Source organism: Antrostomus carolinensis, unplaced genomic scaffold (genome assembly GCF_000700745.2).
Source record: "Antrostomus carolinensis isolate BGI_N321 unplaced genomic scaffold, ASM70074v2 scaffold49487, whole genome shotgun sequence".
Classification (NCBI taxonomy): domain Eukaryota; kingdom Metazoa; phylum Chordata; class Aves; order Caprimulgiformes; family Caprimulgidae; genus Antrostomus; species Antrostomus carolinensis.
This window is the reverse complement of record NW_010330452.1, coordinates 10,280-33,071: the sequence shown is the minus strand read 5'-3', so window position 1 is coordinate 33,071 and position 22,792 is coordinate 10,280. Positions and strand designations below refer to the sequence as shown.

The window sequence follows — 22,792 nt, the reverse complement described above, 5'->3', positions numbered from 1 at the left end:
GACTGGAGGCAGTCAGGGTGGGGAGCAGGAGCCTCTGTCTCTTCCTGCTGTCCCCAAGCCCCGCTTTGCCTCAGGACAGGCATGAGTGCTCCAGCTCCTGTCTGGGACATCAGGGGTTGTTGTTCATGCGGGTGGGTTTGGTCTGAAATCCCTGTACTGGGAACTGGGCTTCAAATGCCACGCTCAGGCACATCAGCAGTTTCAGCTGCTACTCACCTTGTGTCTGGTTCAGAGCTGTCTCCTGTAGATGCAAATGTTTTCCATCCAGCTCTGGCACTTCCTTTAAACCTCTGTCCAGCTGCTGCTGCTTCTGTGTCAATGGGTTTCATTTTAATTTTCTTCTATTTTTTTTTCTATTGTTTAAATGAGCTTCATAACACTTCTTTCTGTAGGTATTCTTAGCTTTCAGACTGGAGCCTCACTCTGCTGTGCATTTTCAGGTCTAACTTTTGTGTGCAGAACAAGGGAAGGAAAGAATTGTCATAATTTCATGTTTTCATTATTTACATATTTTTTACATAGTCACTGTAAAAATGTGTGAGAGAGTGGTAGAGCAAACAGACTTGGTGTACACCTTCCTTTAAGAGTGAGCAGGCCTCCTTTGGTGTGAGAGACAAAAGAGTTGGTAACTGTGGCCGATTCTTTCACACTCTTGTATGGATGTAGAGTCAGATGCATTTTCATTATCTCATTGGGATTTCTCTGGGGCAATGCTTGGGAATCCCAGGCACCTTTTTTGGCATTTTTGGAAGTGATTGCTTCTCTGATCCTCTTGCAGATGGTGTCTCTGTATTAGTATACAGCCTTGTAGATAGCATTTTATGTGTGGGTATCAGCTGGTATCAGAAATCCCCCCCCCCCTTTTTTTTTAAGCTGTTAAACAATACTAAAGGCTTTGTAAATACTGTATTTGAACCTGTTCACATTTCTGTTTTTTGAGGGGGACATTCTTCAATGATTTGACATTTGTGGCTATTTTTTTTTTTTTTAAGGGAAATAAACCTTGTTTTATATTCACATCCCCTTTCTATTTTTTTCCTTGTCATTTAAAAATCTGTGTGCAAAGATTTTTCTCCTACAGAGCATAAACATCTGTTTTTGTCAAATAATGAGCAAAATATTTTTGCCAATTCTTCTGAATGTTGGAATAGCTTTTTATCCAAAATAAAAAGTGGCAGCCAAATTTTGATGTTTGTATGCCTTACAATGCATTGAAATAGTAGAATCAGTGCTATCAGTGCTTGCTTTTATGTCTTTCAAAAGACTGGAGGATGATAAATACCCTTTAGTCTTTTTATACATTTAATTTGAATTCCTTTTATATCACTGGGTACCTAGGAAAACTGAGATGATTGGTGATTGTGGGGGTGGAGAGAACCCAGTGGAGAACATAAGGCCTGTGATGGTTCCTGGGTTTCATCTGCAAGTCTGATTATGTTTTGTTTTGAAAGGAGGGGCTGGCTGTGCGTTTCCACATACGTTGGGGATTTCAGTAACCTCTGGGAAGGGAAGTGCAAGGAGAAGGGTACGTGCTTCAGGTACTGCCAGGCCTGTGGGAGAGGGAGGTAAGAGGGGATGTTGGGGCTAAAGTACTCCCATGACTCTTCTTCCCCAGTGTCTCCAGAGCACAGCCTTGAGGCCAAGTGGAGAGAGAGGGAGAGCTCGAGGTTGGAATAGTGAGGGGCTGCACCGTAACGCTGAAGAGTTGAAGTTGCTCATTCCTCCTCCTGTTCTAATAAATAAAGTATGGAGAAGGCTGAAAGCAGATTTCTCATGTTAAGTTTTTACCATTTTGGTCATGACCCCAGACCTCATTATTCCCAAGCTGTCTAAGCGTGGAACAAAATCAAGTTAATGAATTTTGAATACTTCATCAAATGAACTGGATGCAGTCTGGTGTTAATAAGCAGCCTAAATGCTTCTCATCCGCACTGCTGTACCGAGGAGAGAGTTTTCTTGTTGGTGGTAAGAACAAGGTTTGTGGTACTGAGCCTGACCCAGTGTTCCCTTGCCCAAGGAAGTTGTAGATGCCCCCTCCCTGGAAGTGTGCAAGGACAGGTTGGATGAGGCTTTGAGCAACCTGGTCTAGTGGAAAGTGTCCCTGCTGATGGCAGGGGGGTTGGAACTGGATGATCTTTAAGGTCCCTTCCAACCCAAACCATTCTATGATTCTATGATTTTCCAGCCCCTTGCTGCAGTAATATCCAGCATCACATACTTTATTGAATGCTGGAGAACCCATGGTGTCACAGGCAAGAAAAGAGATTTATCATAGTAGCTTGCATCTAGGTCTTTAGTAGTTTAAGCCACCTTAACTCATGGACATGAATTTTGACGTTCTTTCCATGGTATCTGACAATCTGGGACTTGTCCCTTCCCTTCTCAATCTGACAGTAGGCCTCATCTCTCGGCACCAGCAATTTCCTTTGGCAACAAAGTCTGTGCTCTGATTACCTGTTCTGTGAGAAGCATTGCCTTTATCACTATTTTTTTTTTTTTTAATATTTAATTTTCAACTGAATTGAGTGCATTAAACTGTAGAGTCCCAGTACTGGGGAGCCTGTGATCTGACTGAAAGATAGTCCACTTCTGGCTTATCTACTTCAATACTGTGCATTACATTCTGAAGATCAGTGTTGGATCAAACCAGTGAGTTCTTGTAGCTCAATATATGGTCTTTCTTAGGTGCCTCACAAGAAGGCTGATGAAACTAAACCGTAGTGGAAGTATCTGCATATAGTTCTGTGTCTTTTAAAAACTTTGTCAGATACAAATTTTAATTTAAAAGATCTGTATGTATGAAGACAGCCCAGGCCTTTGTGTGCATGAGTTTGTGTGCATGAGCAGTTCAGATATCATGCAACTGGTCCTCCCTGTGCCAGCTTGTTTCAGACTCCTGGGAAATTCTTGATTCTGTTTTCTGTGGGCTTTTTGTTTTGATTTGGTTTAGTTTGCTTTGCACTCCTGCTGAGCAGTAGCGTGTTGACCAAACGAAGCCAACTTCTGACATTTGTGGAGAGGCGTTCAGCACACTCTCTGCTGTGATCCTTTGTGCCAGTGACAGTTTGCTATGAAGAGCAGGGCTCGGGCTGCCTGGTGAAAGTGCCACATAGCTGCAGAGTTCAAGCTTTAAATGATTGGATGAGGATGGGAATATTGAGACAATTTTGGTTTTATATCCCTAGTGAATATTTTTTTAAATCGCTGTTCAAGAGAAGTGTCAGAGGCCTGATTCATCATTGTGGCCATAGTTCACTGGTAATATATTGTGGTGGATTGACCCTGGCTAGATGTCAGGTACCCACCAAAGCTGCTTTATCACCCCCTGCTCCTCAACTGGGCAGGGGAGAGAAAATATAACAAAAGGCTTGTGGGCTGAGGTAAGGACAGAGAGAGATCACTCACCAATTGCCATCACAGGCAAAACAGACTCAACTTGGAGAAAATGAATTTAGTTTATTACCAAACAAATCAGAGTAGAATAATGAGAAATACACCTAAATCTTACAATACCTTCCATGGGGCCACAGGATCTCGCTCCAGTGTGGACTTCCCATGGGGTCACAGCCTCCTTTGGGCATCCACCTCCTCCAGCACAGGGTTCTTGATGAGCTGCAGGTGGATAACTCTTCCACCATGGACCTCCATGGGCTGCAGGGGGACAGCCTGCCTCATTATGGTCTTCACTACAAGTTGCAGGGGAATCTCTGCTCTGCTCTGGCGCCTGGAGCACCTCCTTCTTCACTGACCTTGGTGTCTGCAAGGATTGTTTCTCACACATCTTCTCACCAGCTGCAAAATGCGCAGGTTTTTTTTAATTCTTCCCCTTCTTAATTATGTTATCACAGAGGCGCTACCACTACCACGGATTGGTTTGGCCTTGGCCAGCAGTGGGTCCATCTTGGAGCCGTCTGGCATTGGCTCTGTTGGACATAGAAAGTTTCTGGCACCTCCTCACAGAAGCCACCTCTATGCCCCTCAGCTTCCAAAACCTGGCCATGCAAATCCAATATATATATTCAAAGTGTAAGTTAACGTTGTGGAGTGTTTTGGTGGTATAGACTGATTTGAGAGCACTTCTAGCATGTGCTTGAGAGCACACACAAAATATTGCTGCTTTTACAGGGCTAAAGATACAGGCATTTTATTTTTATTTTTCCTCTTGCTCCTTAGGCTTTGTCCAACACTGATTCTCCTCCTGACTGCGAGCTGAATCCTACAATGAAACACAATTTTGCTTTTGACAACATGGGCTATGAGGAGAGCTTTGAAACCGCGCCCTCTTCATCTTCCCAAGAACACACCGTGGCAGTCAATGTTGTGGGAATGACTTGCCAGTCATGTGTGCAGTCGATAGAAGGCCAAATTTCCAAGGTGAAGGGCATTATGAGTATTAAAGTTTCCCTTGAACAGAACAATGCTGTAATAAAATATCTGCAGTCAGAAATAAGTCCTGAACAGATTTGCCAGGAAATTCAGGATATGGGCTTTGACGCCAACATAGCAGAAGAGAGGTTGACGACAGCAACCGTAAACTCGTCGTGCTTGAGAGAAGCAGTAGTTAAGCTGCGGGTAGAAGGTATGACATGCCAGTCCTGTGTCACCAACATTGAAGGAAAGATTAAGAAACTGCACGGTGTGGCAAAAATCAAGGTGTCACTTGGTAACCAGGAAGCAGTTATTTCTTACTACCCTTCCATCATTCAGCCTAAGGACCTCAAGAGACATATCAGTAACCTGGGGTATGACTGCACCATTAAAGGTAAATCAGCCCCTTTGAAGCTGGGTGTCCTTGATCTTGAGAGGTTGCAGAATGCAAACCCCAAGGAAACACCAGCAACTCTGCAGAGTGATGAGGTAGATCCACTGGTCGCCCAGAGGAGTAGCACAGCTACGGTGGCTATACAGATCGAAGGCATGCGCTGCAAGTCCTGTGTTAGAAACATCGAAGGAAACATATCAGATCTTCCTGGCATACAAAGTATTAAAGTGTCTTTGGAGCATAAACGTGCTGTGGTACAGTATAGCCCAAATTTAATTACCCTGTCAGCTTTGCAGCAAGCTATTGAATCCCTTCCACCTGGAGACTTTAAAGTATGCCTCCTTAATGGTCCAGAGGCAAATAAAGGAGCATCTTCATCACCTGCTTTGCTATGCAATCTCTTCAGAGAGCTGCTGCAAGACACAACACGTACGGCTGTTATTAGGATTGATGGCATGACCTGCAATTCTTGTGTACAGTCCATAGAAGAGACCATATCACAGAGACAAGGAGTGCAATGTGTAACAGTTTCTCTAGCTGACAGAACTGGGACCATAAATTATGATCCATCTGTTACTAATGGAGAAGAGTTAAGAGCTGCCATAGAAGACATGGGGTTTGATGCTTCTGTACTGACAGGTAACAGTGTTTTTTCTTCTGTGGGTAATGTGCCAGACAGGGCCATGCAACACCTGTGTTGAGATTCTTCTGGAGAAAAACTCCTGAAATGTTACACTGGCATTGCCTTTTCTAAGGGACTGGCCTGATCTGACCTCACTTAGCAAGGGAGAGAAATTTCAGCTGTGAAGTACCTTATTTGAGCCCTTAATAACTGCACTAGTTGGTGGAAGAGTAGAGTTGTTACATTATGAACCCAAAAATTTTGGAAGTCGTTACAAGGTCTTTCAAATAGCTGATCCCATTACCCACTGAAGTGGGTTTCCTCCTATGTCTAAAGCCTGCTATAAGTAGATCTATCAAACTAAACAGTTTTATTTAAGTTCCAAAATAGTAAACCCCACAAACTGAATGAAATCTCTTTCATTTTAAACCATTTTTTACCTAGCTAAAATCTCTTTTTAGTGTCCTAATCCTTTGACCTTTATTTCTTGAGTATTTTTACTAGCCCTGCTTTACTAAGCCTTACTTTAAGTGAGGTAAGTGGCAAGGTGCAGATACTCTTTGGTGGGAGCAGGTGCTTTTTACACATCAGCTGCAGCACAGTTTGTACATCTTGTACATGTGCTCAGTCTTTAAGAAGTTGCTATGGTGCACAATCTCCTCTGTAGCGTATTTCAAATGTGGCAATATTTATCTGTTTCAACTCAGCACATTTGCTTGGAGATACTGCTGTAGTTTACCTGGAATGAATTAGTCTGATGTCAATAGGCCACATCCTATTAGCTTTTCTCATGGGTCCAATCCCTCTGAATCTGTGGAACTGCTACAGGTGTGGAGGAGACCATATGTGCAGTTTAATTTTGATTTATTTGGTTTATGATTTGTTGGTGGGAGATCTCTCAATCCATCTGTGGAAAAGGAGGGGAGCCTCTGTGTTTAAGATGTTCAGAAGCAGCTCTTACTCCTTCACACAAACCTCTGCCCAAGGGAAGCTGTTTTTGAACGCAGCTGGAGCTGTTGGGTGTCTGTTCAGTATCTGGTAAAGAACAAAAACAATTGCAACCGGCCTGTATGTGTGGAGGTCTTCTGGGTGCTGCAAATCCTTCCACTACTTTTTTTGCATTACTTGAAGTGTAAATATTGTGCCATAAAGAGAAACCCGTTGAGAAACTTGTCTTTTTCCTTGTTTGAGATGAAGTGCTTTGAGTCCTGCGTAGATGACAAGGACAGAATGGATGAGACTCAACTGTCTTCTCTGTGTTCGATAAGGACCCTCTAGATGCTAATGTATCTTTGTAAATGGAGGTAGCTGTCAGGTCTGGGCATTGAAATTGGAGGGAATCATCTGCAATCTGAAAGTGGAAGACTAGTTCTGTAGAGTTAAATGGTCATACAAGTGGTGCTGGTGAGTGTGTCTTGCTATACACGTAGTAACAGTCTATAGTATTTCCATGAAGAGACCAAGACTGCCATGTCACCTTTCAAACAGCTAAGAGACTTTGCATGATTGATAAATGTGACCTGCTTGTAGTTCTGTGTCATCTGATTGCACTGTAAATAGTGTTTGTTCAGTTTATTGTGCATTTATTCAAGATACCACTGGAGTACCTGGGCACCAGCCTGACACCAGCAATGCTGCCGTGCAGCCTCGAGCTCCAGAGCCTCCTCACCAAGGCTGTGCCTCAGATGCTCTTCCAGACAGTCCTCACCCTGACAGGCCAAAGCAGCCCAGCAGAGCGACAGCTGAAAAGTGTTTTTTACAAATCACAGGCATGACCTGTGCTTCGTGTGTATCTACCATTGAAAGAAATCTGCAGAAAGAAAATGGTAATGCATTTAAGATTCCTATAATGAGGGTATAAGGGACTATGGGATGGAAAAAATATTCTGTGCAGTTAATGGAAGAGGCTGTGGTACAACATCTGGAAGTTAAATGGACTTAATGCTCTTTCCTAGTGCTAAAGTAACTACATCACTGTTTAACTATCCCACTGCACTGGTGGACAAACCCAATGGACATACGTGTATTGTAATAGTAAGTTGTTGTAATATGGTCAAAATTTCAAATAAGGCTCAAGACAAGAACAGAGAAATGGTTCTCATTTACTGTTCAGGGCCTTATTGCTTTACAGAGCAATCCATCTCTTCCAGAGCTCTTGAGAGCTCTGACACGTTTGTGATGTGAAACTTACCCTTCAGGGCACATTTGCACAAGCAGGTACAACCAAATGCACGGCTCCAGTGCCTGGGTAATTAGATTAGCTTAGGCACAGCAAAACTTATTAGAAGTCTGCAAACTGGAGCTGCCTTTCCTCTGGCCATATAGAAGATGAACAGAGAAGCCTCAGCAGTGTCTGATTTAATTTGTGAAGGCATGCCTTTGGAGAGTTTTGCTTATTGATTCCTGTGCCCCGAATCTCCCAGTGATGGTCTCACTGCCTTGAATTAAATATCCAAGAAACCATTAGCACTTCAGAACAATTTTTTTTTGCCTGTGATTTTTATGTTTTGCTTTTCAATTCTAAGTGTAGATTTCTGTGGTTTTATTTATTTAAAAAAAAGAAGAAAAAAACCCCAACCAAATGAAAAAACAAGAAAAGACTAGCATTGTGCTGTGGGGTTTGTTTAGGACTTTCCAAACTTAGAGAGTCTAGGGTAGAGCTTTCAGCAATGAGTGCAAAGATTGCTTCTGAATATCCTTTTTGTCTTATTAGATCATAGAAGAACTAATTTCCTTCCCTGCTTAACTCATGTGGTTCCTCTCATTGCTAAAAGGAACAACAGGGTGACTGGATCTCAGTAAAAATTTTGCTGTTGTGACTAGAGAGCAATACTAGAAGGAGTCAGAGAGAAATCATTAGGCTCATAACATCTTTAAGCTACAGCCCTCATTGACAATCACTTGCAATATTTTATTTTTCTTCCCTCAAAGGAGCTACATTAACTAATATTTTTTATTATTGCCACTGCAGGAATTGTTTCAGTGTTGGTAGCACTGATGGCAGGTAAAGCAGAAATAAAATACAAGCCAGAATTCATACAGCCTCTTGAAATAGCACAGCTGATCCAGAATTTGGGTTTTGATGCTACTGTCATAGAAGATCATGCAGAAACAGAAGGAAATATGGAGCTTCTTGTAAGTTACGTGTATTTTAAATTATATATAGGTTTTGGAAAAGTCAGGTCTAGAAGAATAGTTTTCTTGCAAATGCTTTTGTTTAAAGAGTTGTGGTTTCAGCAGGTCAGTTCTGTCTGGGCCAACTATTTTTTCTTAATTGCTGAAAAGACAAAATTAATATGTCTTAGAAGAACCTGTCCAAAGGTGCTGAAATAAAAAGTGATAGTTGTATGTACAGAATAGAGTTTTCTTAGCAAGGAGAAATGAAACAGAACTTGTCTGTGAAGACACTTCAGTCAACAGTACAGACTCTGAGCAACTGAGAATATATGCCCAAATATGTGTTGATAATGCCTGGGGCTTTGTATAGCTGTCTGAAAGCTTTGGATAAAATTAGTAAATTGTTTATATGAAGGACAAATTCATAGAATCATAGAATGGTTTGGATTGGAAGGGACCTTAAAGATCATCTAGTTCCAACCCCCCTGCCATCAGCAGGGACACCTTCCACTAGATCAGGTTGCTCAAAGCCTCATCCAGCCTGGCCTTGAACATTTCCAGGGAGTGGGCATCCACAGCTTCCTTGGGCAACCTGTGCCAGTGTCTCACCACCCTCACAGTGAAAAACTTCTTCCTAATATCTCATCTAAACCTCCCCTCTTTCAGTTTAAACCCATTTCCCCTTGTCTTGTCATTAGTTGCCCTTATGAAAAGTCCCTCCCCAGCTTTCTTGTAGGCCCCTTCAGGTATTGGAAGGCCACTATAAGATCTCCCTGGAGCCTTCTCTTTTTCAGGCTGAACAGCCCCAACTCTTTCAGCCTGTCTTCATAGGAGAGGTGCTCCAGCCCTGGGATCATCCTGGTGGCCTCCTCTGGACTTGTTCTAACTGGTCCATGTCTTTCTTATGTTGGGGGCTCCAGAACTGGACACAGTACTCCAGGTGGGGCCTTACAAGAGCGGAGTAGAGGGGCAGAATCACCTCCCTCGACCTGCTGGCCACACTTCTCTTGATGCAGCCCAGGATACGGTTATTGGCCTTATGGGCTGCAAGCGCACAAAAGTCTATTTTTGTTCTCTGACAAATATCTACTACAAGAAAGATAACAACAGTCTGCAGTTGTGCTAGTAGATCAGAAAGTGGCAACATGCCTTATTGAAGCCACAGGAAAATTTAAGTGAGCAAGATGAAGTCACATATGCAGACTTTGACTTTGTTGATGTCAATATAGCTGCTGCTGGAAGTGCATTAGCTGTCCTGTTACAGTTACTACAATGTATGGGTGCTGCTGTACAAATATACAACTGTGACTGTACCTGCTGGTTGCAGAATTTTATAATAAAAGTGGATAGTTGTGTTCTCAGCTCCGTTACATTTAAGACAGCTCTATAAAATCTTCATGCTGAGGCCTTGGGTCAGTGCCAGCAGAGCTTGAATACTCATTAGTACCTTTGCGACCTGGGGAGGCCTTGTCTCAGATTCATCCACAAATATTGGGTGAAGGTGGGGGGCTGATAACTCTATGTAAATTTGTCTTTTCTTTAGATTACTGGCATGACTTGTGCTTCTTGTGTTCACAATATTGAATCCAAACTCATGCGAACTAATGGCATATTCTATGCCTCGGTTGCACTTGCTACTTGCAAAGCTCACATCCAGTTTGATCCTGAAGTTATTGGACCTCGAGATATTATAAAAATAATTGAGGTAGGTTTTTTAATTTTTTAATGTATGAACAATTATAAGGTGAAGTTAAAAAGGAAATAAAGCAGCTGACATTTGAGAAGTTTCACTGACTGTTGCAGATGACATAGTAATTGCCATGTTTTTATGTTCTTGTGGTGAAGCTGCTGTGCTCCACAGTAGCACATAGTCTCCCAAGTTGTTACTCTAAAAACACACCCTAAAAACTACAAAAAGAAGCCTTTTTAATCTGTATTGGTTAAAAGTGTAATATATTCATTCCTTACAGTTCTGCGTGTAGAATCATGTGTCTTTGATTTCCAGTCGTTTCAGTGAAGTGTTGATACTTCAGAAAAAAATACTCTCTTGTCAGTAAAAGAGGCTGTAAAAGAAGTTTTGCAACAGCTCATACCACAAGTATTGCACATTTCTGTATACAATGGCATTTATTCCCACACCAATTCAGAGAAGGACTTTTTAAGTTGAAAGAGGTTGTGATACAGCCACTGAACGAAAAAAGTCCTGGCTTACCAGTAACCACACAGATCATAAAATCTGCCATTATCATGGCCCAGGTGTGGACAAAACTTTCCCTTTTCTGCCCCACCAGAAGGGAAGAGAACTTACTCTATGAGATGCACATAGTGAGTAGTCAGGAGGACAACAGAGACTTGTTTGCCTTTCATGTTCTAGAGTGTTTACTCAGAGAAAATAACCTCCTAGACCACAGAATTTATACAACAGCAGTAATTAACACATTAATTAGTAGACTCTTCAGGCTGGCAGAGTAGTTCTAGAAAGTGCATCTTGCCACAGGAGCATCTCATGATGCAGATACGAAGGTTAAATATACTGTGCTTGCAAGTGTGCTTTATGTTTTTGGTAGTTTGGTCATTTTTTAAATTTTCTTTTTTTTTTGGTGGGTGTGTGGGTTGTGGTTCTTCTGCAGTAACTCACTGAAGCATCAGTCAAAACTGGCTTTTTGCATGTGTTAGTTTCTAGGATGCTTTGCCCTGCAGTTTGTTGTTTTACAGGTTTGAACTGATTCTAGCCACTTTGGTTTCCAACTTCAGGTGTATCTACTGAACTGTAGTGTTAAGGAGATACTTGCAAGGTAGACTAGCCTAGTGGCTTGTACATTTTACCTTTCTTTGTGCTATTTCCCATCTCTCATACCTATTCTAGTGGAGAGGAAAGGGCATAAATTTCCCTTGAGGAGGAGAGCAACAGGACTCCTGCTGTCAAGGGGAGCTTCCTGTGCCTACCTGGGACACGTACTGCATCTATACACTGTGTCCATGTAGAGGTAGCAGAAATCCTTTGCAGTCCACATTTTGAGTACTGTCTGAAATATCCTCTCATGTTGGCAGGATCTAAAAATAAAAAAAGAAGTTGGCATTTATTAAATATAGAACAATGTCCTTTCCTGACATTTCTTCTAAAAGGAGTGTCATTTAAATATGTTATAGGTAATATGGTTAGTTTAATCAAAACTAACTCATCTTTCCTCCCCTTTCAATAAAAAGGAAATTGGCTTTCATGCTTCCGTGGCTAGAAGAGTTCCAAATGCACATAACCTGGATCATAAAAAGGAAATACAGCAGTAAGTATTTCTCTTTCTCTCTCATTAATGAATGTGTATAGCTCCTATCTTGTAACTCCTCCCCCCCCCCATCTTCCCAGTTAATTTAGCTTATTCTTGTGTAAAACATATTTAATCTTATGATTTGCCATTTGGTTCAACTACTTTTATTATTTTCATTACTTTCAGTTTTTAACTGATAGAAGTCTATACAGTTAAATAAGTAGGAGACACTGAAACTGTCTGAAAGTGTTGGAACTTTCCCAAATATCCTGAAGCTGTGTGTTACTACAATACTAATCACAGAATCACACAGAATCACAGAATGTTAGGGATTGGAAAGGACCTTGAAAGATCATCTAGTCCATACCCCAGGCTCTGCACTGCAAGCACACCGTTTGGCCTGGGTATTGTGGGGTGTACTTCAACCAGGGATTTACAGCTTCTACTTTTCAGGTGGAGGAAATCTTTCTTGTGCAGCCTACTGTTTGGTATCCCTGTCTTAATCCTAATGGTTTATATGCTAATACCCAACGGTGAGCACCATGGGTCTATGGTGCTGGAACAGAATCTCATTCCTGGACTATCTATTTTAAATCTTCTCTTCTTTGTCCTGTGCACTTTTGTTCAGGTATGTCCACAGTACTTCCTAGGGGTTTGCTTTCTATTCATCTCCCATTTGTGCAATCTGATGTGATAAAGACAGGAGACTGGAAAGGTTTGGTGGATTAGCCCTGCCCTCTTGTCTGTACCACCTACGCAGAATGAAGTGTCACTTTTCTGCAAGTTATCCATTCTGTAATTGCTCATAGCAATACTCCTGCCAAAGTTGTGTCAGATAGTTTTCCATGTGGGGAAGGTAGTGTTAAAATGAAGAAACACCTGCAAACTAATTGGATAGCTATAGGTAAATCCCTTCGACTTCTGTACCTTGTTTACTTTGCATTGCTGAGGAAAAGGGTATTTAGCTGGCAGAGATGTTTTGAGAACAAAGAAGGGCAAGTGAGAGGATGACAATGGAGTCAGCTTCCTAGTACTCCTAGTACTTCCTAGACTCCACTGAAGTTATAGCAATATAAAATTTGTGTGGGACAGCAATGCCCTCCCTTATCTGCCACGTGTTTATAATTCTGCTATAGACAGTATTATGTACTCTCTGCTTTCACTGCTGTAATCTTAATATGAGTCTGTCCACGCTTACACCAACAGTTCCTTGGTGGATGGTATTTTTACATACAAGCTTACAAATCACTGAAGCACAAAATGGCCAATATGGATGTGCTGATTGTACTGGCCACAACAATTGCTTATGTGTATTCGTGTGTGATCCTGCTGGTAGCGATAATTGAAAAGGCAGAGAAAAGCCCTGTCACTTTCTTTGACACTCCTCCGATGCTGTTCGTGTTCATTGCCCTTGGGAGATGGCTGGAACACATAGCAAAGGTAACTCACCTTCACACTAATTATTGTGTATCTATGATGACAGTAGAATAAAACTGTTCAGTTGAATTTTGAGTCAGATGTTTCTGATGTAGCCTCTATTGTACAAGGTCATTTAGAGTTCATTGTGTTAAGCAGACATCAGCATTTATATATCTCAATGTATCTTAAACATTTATCTCTGTTTCTTAGAGTAAGACCTCAGAAGCTCTTGCTAAACTTATATCTCTTCAAGCCACAGAAGCCACTGTGGTGACTCTTGGACCTGATCACTCTATCATCAGGTATATATTTATGAACCAAAACCCCTTCAGCCTGCCTGGGTGCACAGACTAGGCTTGATGCAGTTAATGTGAAAGCATTCTTATTCTTTTGAAGCTGATGGTATAAATAATCTATCTGTTCTACTTGCAGGGAGGAGCAGGTAGCTGTTGAACTGGTTCAAAGGGGTGATATTGTAAAGGTTGTTCCTGGTGGAAAGTTCCCCGTGGATGGAAAGGTCATTGAAGGGAGTTCTATGGCAGATGAGTCTCTGATTACTGGTAACTTTCCTTACACTTATGCAAATAATTGAAATCCTCTAGAACACTTCCTTACAAGAAAAGAGAGCAGACCTAACCCAAAAGCTGCTGTCTGAATAACCTCTCGCTTTAATGGACTCAGTGCCCGGCCTTTGTGAGCTTGAATCCAAATCCCGTGTCTGCACACACCCTAAAAATTGAAGAATTTCTGCTCAGTTTGGTGACTTTTACTAATGTACTGATGAGATGGGCAGAGTCTAAACACTATTGTCATTGTTCCAGAGATCTGGTGGGAGTTTCCCCTGGGATGTATTTGTAGAAATAGTACCTTTTCAGAAATAATTTCTAAAGGGTGATGTGGAAATATTGCTGAGATGTTGTGGTGTGTATGCCTGGGCACTGACCAGGGCTTCTGACAGAGATCTTCCAGTGAGCAAGAAAAAGGAAAGAAAGCTTCATGACTTAATGCTCATTAAGAGTCATGGGACTTTTTCCACAGCTCCTGAAATTTTCATTTCTTTTTGTAAATATAATAAGGATTTACTGCATTGTGCAATTCTTATAAATAAGGTAAAGAATATAAAAGCTTTACACTGGCATTGGCTTACTTGTTTTAGTTATGTATTTACTTTGCTTGCAGAACAGGGACACCCTTAGTTTAAGAGAACCAGTGATTATCACTGACTCTAAAATCAAAGGAAATAAAGATTTTGTAGAGCTAGTATTCTTGGAGAGGCAGCATGAGAACAGGAGCTTTGCCACAGAGGCAACTTTTCTAGTCTTTGAAAACTGAGGGTAGTGGAAATAAAGATAAGATTGCTCAAACTCCCATGGCTATGCAAAGTATTAATCAGAGAGATTCTTAGTGGTTCCTTTTGCAATCAGTTTGTTCCTGGCCCTTTTGAGGGATGGCATACTGGATGGCTGGGACCAAGGAAACAGCATTTGATTTGAAACTAAACCTAAAAAAAGGTTTATAGCACTTATATGCTATATATAATGACATTATATGCTATATAATGACAGCACTTATACATGTCTTCACTAGACAGAGATATACAATGTGTGATTTCTTGTCATTATTGCTTAGCACGCTGATTTTGCCAGCTTACTATGAACTGTGTGCTAATGAACTATGTTCACTATTATTAGGGACATTGCCTTATTTATTCTTACCTTTTCTTTCTAGGGGAAGCTATGCCAGTCACTAAAAAGCCTGGGAGCACAGTGATTGCTGGTTCTATAAATGCACATGGCTCCGTTCTTGTTAATGCAACTCATGTTGGTAACGACACCACTCTGGCACAAATCGTGAAATTGGTGGAAGAAGCTCAAATGTCAAAGGTAAAAATTACAGAAAAGAAAAACTTATTCACAGATTTTGATTATACAAGAAAAAGATTCTGTATTTTTGTATATTTACTTATTCAACAAACTGTGCGTTTTTCCAGACTTCAAAAAAGAATCAAATGAAGAATATTAGATATTTCCATGGACTCTACATACTTATGTGTTTTGATCATAAACATACAAATACATGTTTTTCTTTTTTACAGGCACCCATCCAACAACTGGCAGATAAGTTCAGTGGATATTTTGTTCCATTTATCATCATCATTTCAACAGTGACATTGATAGTATGGATCACAATTGGTTTTATAAATTTCGATGTTATTAAAAAATATTTTCCTGTAAGTAATTCCATTAAGAGATAGATTTTGGTATTAGGATATCTTCCAGTGTAATTAATGTACCTTCTGTATGTAGAGTTTGATGTTGCAACCTGACAAATTCTTTAGTACAACATGGTATTTTCTAAACAGAGAAGATAATTACACTAACTAAAATCTGTCTGCAGGTATATACCTTTGTATTTACCCCTTAGTTCTGCATGGGGCTCCTACAAACTGAAATTATTGGCAGTCTTTCTGGACTAAACATGATATATAACTGCATTGCAAGGAGCTGAGACATGCCTATCATGACTGAAATTTTTTTGGACATCCTTGTTCCTGGTGGCAGATAGTGGCTTTGACTTTAGAAAGAAGATGAGCTTCTGTTATCTTAGGATGTGTATTTGCTATGCTCAGGAACTGTGAGGATCTGTGTACCTGGAAATAGGGTTCTCCTTTGCTAAGCTATAAAGGAAATGACAGCAAGTTATTTTGTCATCTGGGAGTCTGAGAGCAGAGTCAAACCTAAGTGTGCTTGAGCAGCAAAAATTCAGAAAATACTGCCATAAACAATTAATAACATTGATTTTTCTCTACCATTACAGTAACAATAATAGATTACTTTCCTATACTTCAGGTTTCCAGGTAAATTACTATGATTGATTGTGCATTTATGTTATCTTCTATTAGCAATCACACATCTCTCTCTCTTCCCCCCCTTTTCACTCTTCTTGCAGAATCAGAACAAACATGTTTCAAAAGCTGAACTAATACTGAGGTTTGCGTTTCAAACCTCAGTCACTGTGCTGAGCATTGCATGCCCCTGTTCTTTAGGCTTGGCTACCCCTACAGCTGTGATGGTGGGCACAGGAGTTGCTGCACAGAATGGTATTCTCATCAAAGGTGGAAAACCCCTGGAGATGGCACACAAGGTTAAGAGTTCATTCTCTACTTTTGTAGCTTAGCCAGATGTTGCTCCATGAAATATAACTTCCCAGGAAATCCTGGAAAGTCTGCAGTTTGTTGTTTTTCTTCTTTTGTTTGAATGGTTGCTGCTCATTAAGGTAAAGAAGACAGATCTGACTGACCTTCTTTCTTCAAAGCAGTCACAGCAAAGTGTTGAGAGCCAACAGTTCCTGCAATCTCATATCAGTGAAACTGCTAATCTTCTGTATGACCTCACAGGTTTCTGACTTTTGCACTCACTTTACCTCTTCTGCAAAAGAGCCCAGTAATCCAGTATTCTCCTTCTTTCCTCAGAGGGTTGTGAAATATATATTGTTTAAAATGTAGGATGTAAGAGAAAAAAAATGATTTGAAGTTGTTTTAGTATGTAGAAAAAAGATGGAAGCCCTTCAAAGACACAAAACTAATGAACGTAGGAGAAGGAGATTGAAGGAGGAGGAGGTTTGACATGTCCACAGCCAGTTAAAAGAATGTGTTTAAACTATACTATGGAAGACTGGATTAGAAATAGGCAGAACATTTTAAGTGAAAAGGATGATAATAAGTTAATCAGACTGATAATTCGTGTTCTTATAAAGCATAGATGAGAAATTTTTTGAAGGTTCCGCAAAATACAAAAAATGACTGCATATTAGTGTCAGGACTTTTTAACTTTTGAATCTAAGTGAGGCTAGGGTCAGGGCTTGGAATATTAGGTGACCTGTTGGTTTCTGCAAGGTTGCTGGGTTGGAATTGCTGGGAAAGGAAATAGTGGAAGATGATGTTGTAGCTTCAGTGAAATTACTGTATGGGGAGTGAATAAGAAAGCATTAGGAGACCTACTCCGTACAGATAGTTCAAGGTACATACAAGAATCCCTACTTTTGTAGGTTTATTCTGTCTTGATGTGGATATAGTCAACTGTTTATTAAGGCCTTGCCTGTATTTGTGTGCCTAAAGCACACAACTCTGGTTTATTTCTTGCAGATCAAGACTGTGATGTTTGATAAAACTGGGACCATCACCTGCGGAGTTCCTAAAGTCATGAGGGTGCTCTTGCTGGGAGACACAGCTGTGCTCTCTCTAAAGAAGGTACTGGCTGTGGTTGGCACTGCAGAAGCCAGCAGCGAGCATCCTTTAGGAGTGGCAGTCACTAAATATTGCAAAGAGGTACTTAGCCTTCCTATTTCAAATAAGGCCTGGAGGGATCTGTGCAAATGCAGCAATGTTGTGTAAAATCAGCAAGTCCCAGAGGGACAACCTTTCTGGAAAGTAACAGACTGGAAAGCTGGCAGATTTTATGATTGTGCATCTTACTCTGGACAATACCAGAAAGGATATTCCAAGCTTTGCTTTTCTGGTAATGCTGTGGAGTTCTCAAGCAAAATCTTACAAAGTTTTTCCTGAAATAGTGGGAAAACAAGGATTGTGGAATATGTGCAGGAGGAATATTATGCTTAAAATAGTATCATGAAGCAAATGTGTGTGGTGACATTTTATGTTACCTGACTGTAGTCACTTCTATTAGTCACTTGCTTATTTGAATAAATTAGGCAAAAAGCTTTAAACCCTGAAAATTAAACTGTGACATTTGTGAGTTTCACAAATGAATTAATAGATTACTCAAGTCTTTGCAAATTTTACAAATCCTCAGAGTTCATTTATATATTGCATATGTTCCTCAAATGTTTCAGGAAGGACGAAAGCACAAATAGTAACCAAAATAGGAAGCCTAGTTTAAATGAACAATTTATTTCTGCTAAGACAAGTCATTCATTGATTTATGGAAAAATTTGTCGACAGGGCTATATCAAACTTATTAGTGACAGATCTTTCAGTGGTAAAATTTAGAAGTTAACATATAAATTTAGAAGGAAAAAGAGAGTATGTGTAATGATTCAGTTGCCTTTCTCGCATTTTACATTTTCTGTTTTCAAATTTATCTTAGTGCTTCAATACTTCTGTAGTTATCCCATGCACCAGTTATTACTGGATCATGGCTTACATTAAATGCAATGCTTTGCTGTTTGCTAATATTCTTACCACCTGCCTTATCATCCCTGTGTTGTAAGAAGGTCATGGAAAGGCACATGTAATTCCAACTTCCAGAGACAACCCAGAATAACTTGCTTATAAATTAATATTTTCCCTATTCTTTTTGTAACCCATAGGGTCCTGGTAATCCCTTTTCTCATCTTGAAGGCACTCACTGGCTTCTCTCCCTAACTCAACAGAAAGACCCAGTTTCCTTATCATCCAACCAGATCACCCCAGGAATTAGATACAGTTTTTCACTGTACTTTTACATAAAAGGCCTGATCCCCCATAGCCAGTTGTCTGTGAGGTTAATTGGAAGTTGCATCTTTTCAGAAACTGTATGGCTTACTGTTATAATATTTTTCCTTAGTACTCAGTCTTGGCTGAGGTCATGAACCACCAATGTAACTGCTTTATCCAGGAAAAGCACTTTCCTACCAGGAAAAGCTGTCCTTTATGGTTTGCTGGTGCTAGGGCTGAAAACTGGATGTGATCTGTATGGCTGCCCCTTTCTAGGAGTCTAAACACAGCATGTCCAGAACATCCTTATTTTTAGTTCTGCACTACTGATACTCCATGCTGCTTTTCAGTTGGTCAGTCATTGTCAAGAGGAGGAATGAAGCCTCTTTTTGGCAGGAGTTATCTAAAATTTGTACCCTACATGGGCAGCACAGACTGATGATGAACTCTGGAAATGTTCACAGGAGCTTGGCACTCAGAGCCTGGGATACTGCACCGACTTCCAGGCAGTTCCAGGCTGTGGCATCAGCTGCAAAGTTGGAGGTGTTGAGTCTGTCCTGAGCACGGCCGAGGAGAGTCTTGGTAAGCTGGACACTACCAGTAACAGGGACAGCAGTGCTCCTCTGGGAGATAATGCGCTGACCCCTCTCTCCGAATCACACGGTACGTCTCCCCCAAAAGTGATGGCCAGTCGCAATGTGAGGGCTAAAGAATCAACAGTGCCAGCCACTGTAAAGCAATCCTCTTGGGCTAGGAACAGCAGAAATGGGGGTTTATGGCAGAAGGAGGCAAAGAACACGAGGGACAAAAATGTGCCTTAACAAAAATTGAAGCTCTCTCTTTCCCCTACTCTCCACCTCTCTGCAATTCACAAACCTAAATATAGGTTTGTGAATATATAGCAGCCTTCCAGTACCTGAAAGGGCCTACAAGAAAGCTGGGGAAGGACTTTTCATAAGGGCAATTAATGACAAAACTAGGGGAAATGGGTTTAAGCTGAAAGAGGGCAAGCTTAGATTAGATATTAGGAAGAAGTTTTTCACTGTGAGGGTGGTCAGGCACTGGAACAGGTTGCCCAAGGAAGTTGTAGATGCCCCCTCCCTGGAATTCTTCAAGGCCAGGCTGGATGAGGCTTTGAGCAACCTGGTCTAGTGGAAGATGTCCCTGCTGATGGCAGGGGGGTTGGAACTAGATGATCTTTAACATCCCTTCCAACCCAAACCATTCTATGATTCTATGATTCTATAAGATGCTACCAATGATAGGTACTTGAAAAGTCCATACAATACATAGGCAATAAGGCATACCCAGCAACATTCCTTTTGGACAGAAGAATGGTCCAGCAGAGAGCAAAGTTTGCCAGTTAGCACTATCTTCCCATTTAGAGCAATTACCTTTAACATATGTTATCTTACTGCTACTTTTTGTATCCTACCTTTTAGCTCCATATTAACTTGAATCTTTTGTTTTCTGTTCATCCGTCTCTCAAGGTGCTTACTTTAAAAAAAAAAGATCTATTCAGCAGACGCACAATAAAGCATATTGTGTCTGCAAACCAAGTTTCAGTGCCTGATGTTTTTGATTAGGCCAAGACATTTGTTTTTGTTTCAGGCTCTGTGAGAGCCACTTTGCTCTTTTGTAGTGGAGAGAAAGAAAAAGTATTTAAAGCCTTCCTTAAGAAGCTCATCAGTTCTCTTCAGAAGACTGTGGCTCTCCTGACCTTTTTGAGAAAGCTATTAGAATAATTAAATAAAATAAAAACTTTAATCATCAGAACTATGCCATTTATGAATGATGTTAATGTAATATTTTCTCACCTGCTTCATACAACTCTTGTGAAGTTGGGCTGAATTCATAATGAGGTGCTCTACATACTGTGTCATTGCTTGTTAGAACAAAACTACTTTTTTCTTACCAGAAATAGCCTTTACATTTGAAATAAGTCATTAGTTGTGAGAACAAAGCAGCATGGCATTTATGAAATGTGCATAATGCACTTACTCAGAAAAACAATGCCAACTGGCAAAGGCAAATACAGGCAAATACTTCCATTAAGTTCATGACGCAGTTCTGTGTATAAACAGGCACAGATTGAGTCTTGAAGGAGAAAAGTTTTATGAGGCTGTCTTCAGGTAATGCCTTTGCATTTGTGTTTGGCCATGACAGCAGCACTGCAACAAGACTAGTTCTGTTTGTGGCTTGGGAATGACTATTGCCAGTCCAGAACACACAAAAAAACACACAAAAAAAATAAAATTAGGAAAACCTCTTTAGAATATATTTCTATAGTTAATGCATCCTGACAGTGTCATCTTCAAACATCTCTGGCTTGTGTTCACTATTTTTGAGTTGCTCATTTTTCTTTTTGTCTGTGCACAAAGGTCCATCAGCTTCTCATACGTACTCGGTGTTGATTGGAAATCGTGAGTGGATGCGACGCAACGGCTTGCATATTGCAAATGACGTAAATGATGCAATGACAGACCACGAAATGAAAGGACAGACTGCCATATTAGTGGCTATAGATGGTAACTGCTGTTCTTTGGAGTGACTTATTAAATATCAACTAATCCTACCATGGAATGGATAAAAACAAACTCTGGAGCAATTGATCAGTGGCTTAGGGTCAAGAAACTACTGAGGTTTTAGTGCAGAACTGCTTGTGAACTGCAAAGAAGCAAGGTGTTCTTAAAAGAAACTTTCACCTCAGAAAAGTGTTTATAAGATTTTGTTGGGTACTTTTTAATTTAAATATTAATTTCTGAACTTCCTGTTGTCTAGGGCTGTTGTTCAGAAGAGTAGTGCCAGTGCAGTGCCATGTCCCATCCTCACTTTACATCACTTAAGGATCACACACCAACCTATTGCATCACTGATTTCAAAACATTTCATGAATAAACATAATGATTGATTGGATCATTCAAGTATAACAGATTAGACTAAATGAGTTTTGACAGAGGGGTTCTGTTCTGTTCTGTGCTATGCAGAGATCCCAGACAATACCTGAAGATGAGACACTGCTATAATGGTGATAGTTTGCCAGTGCATTTGTGATCTTGAAATGCAGCCTCTGATTCAGTTACTAAATTAATATTCTTGGTGCTCCTCCAGAGCAATTTTGAGAGGCATTTATGTGTCTCAGCCTGAGCTCCACCAGCAGTCCAGCAAAATCAAGTTCTCTTAACATGGAAATAAGGGCTCTGATGTGCAGCTGGTATTCCTGTCGCTGCTAGTGATAGCAAATAGATATACAGGGGTGCAAAACCTGCTTAAGTCCTTACTTCTGAAAGATGCAATGATAAACCAACATGAGATTTTTTTTTTTAAGTCATGTGAAGGAAATGTGGATGCACTTTTGAGTTGATGTGTTGGAAGGCAAGTGCAACACTTCTGTATGAAAAGTGCAATACTCCTGTATGAAAGTAATTAATTGTAATAGAGATCCAACCTGGAAAGATTAGGGGTCATAGAACCAGATATGCTATACGCTTTCTCCTGGAGGAGTGGCTTCAGCATCTGACTTGGGCACAAATACCAAAAATTTCTTTGGCCCACTATCATATTTGTCGATACCATAAAACCTAGAAGCCAGACATATTTAAAAGATACTCTCCTCTTCTACCCCTCCTCCTGGTCCCTAATTATCAAAGGTTGTTGTTCAATCTGAAACAGATAAATGAGAAAAGTGTGTGTGTGTGTGTAAGAAAAAGCCATAACTTAGAAAACTGTAGACAGTTGTTCAGGCTTATGAGTGTCAATATTGCCCAGAATGTGTTATTTCACAAGCCACCATGGTGTGATGTAGAGGAAGTCCTGCTCTCTGCTGCCCCTTTGCTTCCCAGAGCTCTCTCTAACAGAGGACGTTTCTTTGTGCAGGTGTGTTGTGTGGAATGATCGCAATAGCAGACACTGTCAAGCAGGAGGCCGCCCTTGCTGTGCACACGCTGAAAAACATGGGAATAGATGTGGTGCTGATAACAGGGGACAACAGAAAAACTGCAAAAGCCATTGCTACTCAGGTATCTACTTCTTTGCAAAAAAAAATGCACGATGAGGTTCTAAAACTCTGCTTACCCCAGTAAATTTGGAACAGGAACTCAGGGTTTCCCTGGATACATTAAATGAAGGACACTTTTCTTGAATTGGACTGACAATCAGTCAGGTGCTATGGC

At 40.7% G+C, this 22,792-nt stretch overlaps 1 protein-coding gene across 3 annotated transcripts in view; it reads left to right on the top strand.

The window, feature by feature from the left end:
* ATP7B (ATPase copper transporting beta) overlaps nt 1–22,792 on the top strand; it is a 30,595-nt gene that overhangs the window by 3,332 nt on the left and 4,471 nt on the right. Inside the window, exons 2-17 of one of the 3 annotated variants that reach the window (XM_010172909.1) lie at nt 4,174–5,401; nt 6,977–7,210; nt 8,356–8,519; nt 10,045–10,206; nt 11,709–11,785; nt 12,221–12,395; nt 12,974–13,207; nt 13,397–13,488; nt 13,619–13,746; nt 14,915–15,069; nt 15,282–15,416; nt 16,136–16,330; nt 17,331–17,513; nt 19,085–19,283; nt 21,002–21,148; nt 22,497–22,639. In XM_010172909.1, coding sequence (XP_010171211.1) covers nt 4,174–5,401; nt 6,977–7,210; nt 8,356–8,519; nt 10,045–10,206; nt 11,709–11,785; nt 12,221–12,395; nt 12,974–13,207; nt 13,397–13,488; nt 13,619–13,746; nt 14,915–15,069; nt 15,282–15,416; nt 16,136–16,330; nt 17,331–17,513; nt 19,085–19,283; nt 21,002–21,148; nt 22,497–22,639 — 3,651 coding nt within the window. Of the gene's footprint in view, nt 1–4,173; nt 5,433–6,955; nt 7,211–8,355; nt 8,520–10,044; nt 10,207–11,708; nt 11,786–12,220; nt 12,396–12,973; nt 13,208–13,396; nt 13,489–13,618; nt 13,747–14,914; nt 15,070–15,281; nt 15,417–16,135; nt 16,331–17,330; nt 17,514–19,084; nt 19,284–21,001; nt 21,149–22,496; nt 22,640–22,792 lie in introns of those variants that run through there. The other 2 variants (XM_029086184.1, XM_010172910.1) reach the window with 2 other exon arrangements.